The sequence below is a fragment of the Zea mays genome, chromosome 4, assembly GCF_902167145.1.
Source record: "Zea mays cultivar B73 chromosome 4, Zm-B73-REFERENCE-NAM-5.0, whole genome shotgun sequence".
NCBI lineage: Eukaryota > Viridiplantae > Streptophyta > Magnoliopsida > Poales > Poaceae > Zea > Zea mays.
This window is the reverse complement of record NC_050099.1, coordinates 231,845,702-231,852,353: the sequence shown is the minus strand read 5'-3', so window position 1 is coordinate 231,852,353 and position 6,652 is coordinate 231,845,702. Positions and strand designations below refer to the sequence as shown.

The 6,652-nt window shown below is 44.9% G+C and overlaps 1 protein-coding gene across 1 annotated transcript; it reads right to left on the bottom strand.

Annotated features, from left to right (window-relative positions):
* Positions 1-1,283: 1,283 nt before the first annotated feature.
* On the bottom strand, positions 1,284-4,849 carry LOC100194372 (uncharacterized). Its single transcript, NM_001139407.1, has 3 exons — positions 4,133-4,849; positions 2,304-2,933; positions 1,284-1,653 (listed from the first exon to the last, which is right to left on the bottom strand). Exons 1-3 carry the CDS (start codon positions 4,562-4,564, stop codon positions 1,588-1,590), a joined length of 1,128 nt encoding a protein of 375 aa, NP_001132879.1. The 5' UTR covers positions 4,565-4,849; the 3' UTR covers positions 1,284-1,587.
* Between the last annotated feature and the right edge of the window lie 1,803 nt (positions 4,850-6,652).

Sequence of the window (6,652 nt, the reverse complement as noted above, 5' to 3'; positions counted from 1 at the left end):
GCCGAGTGTAATGTCCCTGACACCCGGCAAAGAAGCACGCTTTGCCGAGTGCCGCTGGGGACACTCGGCAAAGAACCTGGCATGGGGACCCTCTCTGGTGGGGTCTTTGCCGAGTGTCCTAGGTGGCACTCGACAAAGATGGATTCTTTGCCGAGTGTCTGACCGACAACACTCGGCAAAGGTAACTCCTTTGTCGAGTGTCACCCGGGACACTCGGCAAAGATGCTGTCTCCGTCACCCGACGCCATAACGGTTGCTTTTCTTTGCCGAGTATTGTCTGTCACTCGGCAAACCTCTTTGCCGAGTGCCCGAAAAAAGTACTCGGCAAAGAAGGCTTTGTCGATGCACTGTGTGCCGAGCCTTCTTTGTCGAGTGCGACACTTGGCAAAGCCTTTGCCGAGTGTTTTTAAGGCTTTGCCGAGTACTTCAGGCACTCGGCAAAGGCGGCGATTCCGGTAGTGGGTGTGTTTGGTTTGACTTTTGGCTTTGGCTTTTGTCCCCTAAAAGCCAAAAGCCAACCAAAGGACTGGATCTAGGAAGCAGCTTTTTCTAAAAGCTGACTTTCTCACAATGCAAATCTGAAAGCACCCCTGAACTTGCTTTTAGTGGCTTTTCGGATGGAACTGTGAAAACATATATCGAAGAATTTTTAACGACTTTTAGTGGTTTCCACCAAACAGTTTTTAGCTTTTTAACGACTCATAGCCTACAGCAGCTTTTTCCACAACTCACATCCTACAACAACTTTTTTTACAGCCACAGCCCAACCAAACAGACCCTAAAGTACCCGCCTCGAAAGTAATGAAAATGAAATCCTTCACCCCTTAATTAGAATTTTTTATTTTTTATTTAGCTATCTCTATATAAATGTCTTTGTAGAGTTGGCTGTTACTACCAACACCACCACCGTACCCTCTAAACGCGCGCTTCTATTTCAAGAGACGGTTAATTAGTAATAACATCCTCCTAATGCATTTATAGAGGTAACTTATTATAGTCAGAAATCACCTGCATAAATACATCTTTACACCTGTATAAATACATCTTTAGATGCGACTTATTGGTTTGGGGTCCACTGAACAGATATCTGCTGATCTCGAGCCGTACGTTATTACAAATCAGATGTGTAATAGTGCATGCATATATATATATATATATATATATATATATATATATATATATATATATATATATATATATATATATATATATATATATGCATATATATATATATACGTACCATGCAAATGCAAAAGCATGAGAGATCAACAGTACGCAGATATACAAGAGAAAGAAAGAACGTACACACAGGTCGATGAAGATCGATCGAAAAAGCGATCCATTATTCGATCAGCAGTGAAAAATGAAGACATAACAGCTAGCCATCTGTCTCTAGCATACTGCTAAACTAACTACGTACTACTAGAGAGCCAACAGCTTGTACGTACAGTACAGCCGGACGTAGATTATATTGCACCCTGCTGCTGCTCTGCTTGTTACTAACTGTGAATAATGCATGGAAGCCATGCATGCATGCAGGTACGTAGCTAGCCAGTGCAAGTATAAGCCAACAACAACCCTACGTTATCACAATAACGTCTGCTGAATTTCCTGCACAAGCTCCTCCGCGCTGAGCTCGCACTCGATCCCAATCTGTACGTACACAGAAAATAAGAAAGGCAGAGCCAGGAGTTGCACACTGTCAGCAATATTTCTTCTTCTTTTAAAATACGTGCAGTGGACGCGCATAGGGTCGTCCATAAAACAACGAGAACATGCATATATATGCGTACAGAAGGAACATTTTCAATTAGTAATTTTTAAAAAGTATATGGGTGCATGAATAGCAAGCTACTAGGTTACATAGAGTGTACATGTATTCATGAAAATATATGCATGACAGCAAGATATTCCTACTCTACTCTCTCTCTCTCTCTCATATATATATATATATACACACACACACACACTAGAGCTCACATGAAATGAGCACATCCTAACACATATAGTACTGTTCCCAATTGAATGCCTGCTATCCGGCCTGGTCCATCCTTAATTCAGCAGTGTAAAGTGTCTTAAAAATACATAAATTAGTCTCATTATCTTCTTGTGAGCATACGAGATCATTCTGTCAGTCTTTTAATACGTTGTGTTAATATATATCCACATGCATGATCCTGTGCATGTGTGTTGAACTTGGCAATTATATTTATTTGTTGTTATTAGATCTTATTCGGTGTTTATATATATAAGAAAGTGTGGGAAAAGTACACACATGCACGTCGATCTACAGTATATAATACCTTGATGGTGAAGGAGTGCACCATGGTGTCGTCCACGGTGCTGACGCTGACGTGAAGGATCTCCAGCGGGAGGCTCTCGAGCGCTGCGATGATCTTGAGCGCCTGCCCGGGCGAGCGGTGAGACACCGTCTTCAGCACGAGGTTGGGCCCTGCAAACTCCACCTTCACGTCGGGGAGCCGGGTGAGCCCGCCGGACGCCGCCGGCCTGCTGCAGGCTGCTGCCTGCGCGGCGAGCTCGGTCACGAGGCTGTCTAGGGTCGGCAGGTACGTCGAGTAGTGCCGCTGCTGATCGTGCGAGTAGGACGACGAGGAGGACGACGTCGTCGGCGTTCCGATGTAGGCGGCGGCGGCGGCGGCGGCCCGGTGTGGGAGTCTGCAGCTTCCAGTCGTCGTCGCCGCCGCGCCGGATGCGGGCTTGTACGGGCTGCCCGGGGTCGGCGTCCGGGGGCTCATGGGCACCGCGACGTGCGGGCTGAGCGGCGGCGTGGACTTGACTGCTGGGAGAGGCCGCGGGCTCAGCACCTGCTCCGCGTACGCCTTGCGGTGCTTCTTCGTCTCCAGCGAACGCAGCACCTGCTGAAGCTCCTTGATGTAGTCCACCACCCCGCCTATGATGGATGCTTGGTCACCCTGCATGCAGTTCGTTATGTTTATATATATTGCTTGCTGATCACCTGAGCAACATGAGCAGTCAACATGCTACACCATTTTTTTTTCTTTCCATGCAACCTCCTTCAAGATTGTAAACAACAGCAAAACTAAGAGCACGAGGATCTTAAAAAACCGTTTTTTTATGAGAAGCGAGCGTGTGGCGCTGTATTTGGTTGCATGGTTGTACAAAACATCAGTAGTATGCTGCAGGCTGAACGAAACATGCTTGTATGTGATATGTATCCATGCAAAAGGACGGTGTACGATCGTCCATATACTGTCTATAGCTGCACTTGATGACCGTACCTGCCTCCTCTTCTGTAGCATGTATGCATCTCGATCTGTCTTTTTGTTGTTTTATTGCCAAGTGCAATAGGATGCAAGTCTGGTGCGTGTAATAGGTATGTATAGTTCCACCGATTATTGCACCTTGTAAAACGAGGATGGTTGTTGTTTTATTTGATGCATGATCCTGCAGTCGTCAGTAAAAAACTAAAATCTAGGTTATTAACAAGCTACATGCATATATCAGCATATAGGAGTATTATATTCGGTTTTTTAAGGTCTTGCCCTTAGTTTTGCTAGTCGTGTTTTTTTCTCGGTCTTGGCGCGGTGTGTTTTCAGCTGGATTACTGCTGTTTTATACAAACATGCAGGAATGCCTTAATGGATTAAAAATCGAATATATGATGCGGCGTTTTTCAGTTGGATACATATGCTGCTGTGAATCTGTGATCAATTCATGCAAGGAAAGCTTATTCGATTAAAAATCAAAGACGCTGCGGTATTTTTCAGTTTGGATTACTACTCCTGTTTTGTTCAAATCAAGCAAGGGCGAAACTGGCTTATATTAGATTAAAAATCATGCGATGGAACATTACGCATGCGTACCTAGAGATTTGCTGAATACTACACGCTCTATCTTAGATTATATATAACTTTTATTTTGTACCTATATATATATACAATATATCTAGATCGATATATATAAAATATATATATGTATCTAGAAAAGGCTCAAATAATTTGTAAATTAAAACGTAGGAAGTACTTAACTAGCAAGTCAAACGTAGAACAAAAGAGCAACGAATGCATATATATACTGCTATATTTTAAGACAATTTAGTAGTAGATTACTAGATTTTTTATAGCTTATTAGCTATAAGTACTAGTCTTACCCTTTTGACGTAGAAGCAGGGCATGAGCGAGCGCAGCACGGCGAGGTGCTCGTTCATCTGCTTCCTCCGGTTGCGCTCCACCGTGATGTGTGACATCTTCGCCGCTCCCTCGTCATCGGACACCGCTGACGAACCCTTGTGCTTCTTCTGCGCGGGAGCGCTGCCGCCTTTCTCCTCGTCGCCCGTGCGCCGCCGGCTGTTGTTGGTCCCAGCCGCCGTTTTAGCTCCCGCGGTGCCAGCAGTGCAGCCCTGGCTATATGCTCGGACAGCAGCCGCAGAAGAACCACCTCCACCACCACCACCACCACTGGCGCCGTTCGTGCGCTCCTCCCACGTCCCGACGATGCTGAAGAGGTCCTCGGCTCCCGACAGGCGGTGCCGGAGGTTGCGGTGGTCGCCGATCACGAGCTCGCACATGCCGCCGTCTTCCATTGGTGGCCGCCGCCGCCGCGCGCAGGGAAGAAAGTGCCGTAGTGCACGGCTGGCACAGGAATATACGCAGGCTGTAGCTGCGGCCTATGCACGTACTTGCTGTCTCAATCGTGTGCTAAATATAGCCTCTGATGAATCTGATCATAGAAGAAGGGGTGGGAGCTGAGGAAGTATGCGAAAAGTGAGGAAAATTTTGCTTGCTCGATCTCCTTTTATGCACAAGCTCGAAAAAGTGAGAGGATCGGAGGAGAGAGAGAAGGAGAGGCAAGAGTAGACCGTTTGCTGCTGATCTTGTTAGTGTCATGTGAGAGGACCAAGAGTCATAAATACAGGGGAAGAGACGGCTCTAGATGGGGGAGCCTGTTCCACTGGCACTGATACGGCGGCCAGGCCACAACCCTAACTGCGACCTTGGCACATCTCATGGGCCCTACAGATGTCTGAAGGGTTTAATGTGGTGCTGGATGTGGGATCATTGTGTGAAAATTTAACCTGCAATCTATAGAACCACCTTGGTTAGATCTGTGGCCTTTTAGCTGGGGTAAATAATCCATGCATCTTAAACTGACCGCTCATTTTTGGACGCGGTTTCTATTTTTTAGGGCTAGTTTGGAAACCTTCATTTTCTCTTGGTAAAATTAAAATCTCTTGGAAAAATAGTGTTCCCAAACTAGTCCTTAAAGTGCAACGTATATCCTGTGCAACTGGCCATGCCGGTGCATTGTTTTTCCCATGACCCTTCTGCTTGCATTGGGTGAGAGCATTGGCCGGTGCCTGCTCATATATCGCCCTGGTACTGTCCACGCCTATCAATTTGCAGTTCTAGACTTAATGAATGTCTTGTGGTGACAATAATGCTGAATATGTTTGGATTGGTCAAATAAAATGGTGGACAATGAACCACACTATCTTTCTTTGCAAATAATGTTGTCTCTGAAAATACAGGGAACAATCTACTTGTATAATTAATCAAGCGTTGCTTGTCACATTGTTTGGGCAATTACCTGCATCATGTTTTCCACACATGCGGTTACTATGACGCTTGCCTGAAGCACTACGGGACGGAGGAGCAGTTGAGCGGCGCCCTCACCGAGGCATGTGGCCGGAGCAGGAACCAGACGATACCCTCACCAGCGCAGCAGGATAAAGAGGGGTTTAGTTCGTGTCTAACTGCATTATATTTTCGTTTTAATTGAAGAACTAATTTTAGACGACAGAAAAGTTAGGTAACCAAATATGTCCTGAATCGTCCAACTTGTGCGCGGGGGTTAACAGTAGAAGTGCCGACGCGGGCGGCCTGGCGGGCGTCTAAATGCAAATCAGCTGCACATCACGCTGTAGCCCTTGCATTGGATAGCCCTCCGTGAGCCGTGAGCCGTTTGCATAGTTCCACCGGCATGGCCGGTTGCACAGGATACATTGCTTTAGATAAAAGCACCATATCTCAAGGCACAACAACAAAGTCTTCAATTAGTTTTTAACGTTAGCTTCTGCCCCAAACAAATAAAAACTCAAACACAACACAACACTTAATAAGCACTAGTCGGTTGCCCGTGCGTTGCGACGACTTATAACAATACTCACGTAAACTATCCACAAAAAAATCTCAATATTATTTATTAATTGTCTCCGCTCTCCGTATAATATTTTTTGATTTGGCTAACTGATGTTATTGTTTACTCTATCCAATATGTCTTAGTACAACACGGTCAATGAAGTGAGCGATTAGAAGACAGTTCACAACGACTGACTGAATGAAAAGAGATTATAGAATGACATAATTCCACCATACAGAGACCAAATAAGAAAAAGTTTGTGATCCCAAGTTTCTAAAATAAGTCACATGAACTCAAACTTATAAAAAAGATAGAACAAAATATGGAGTGGTTGCTAAAGTCAGACATCAATAAAAACTGGATGCGCTCCATATAAATATGCTACTTCGTAGCAATTACTAACGTTTAAAACCAACAAATAAACTTTCATTTTACTGTTAGTGTGACAAATCATTGTTGTTCCATCCAATTCAGCAACCTCAAACACCATGGAATCCATTGCGTCAATGTGGTGTCAGAAACGACCTAATGC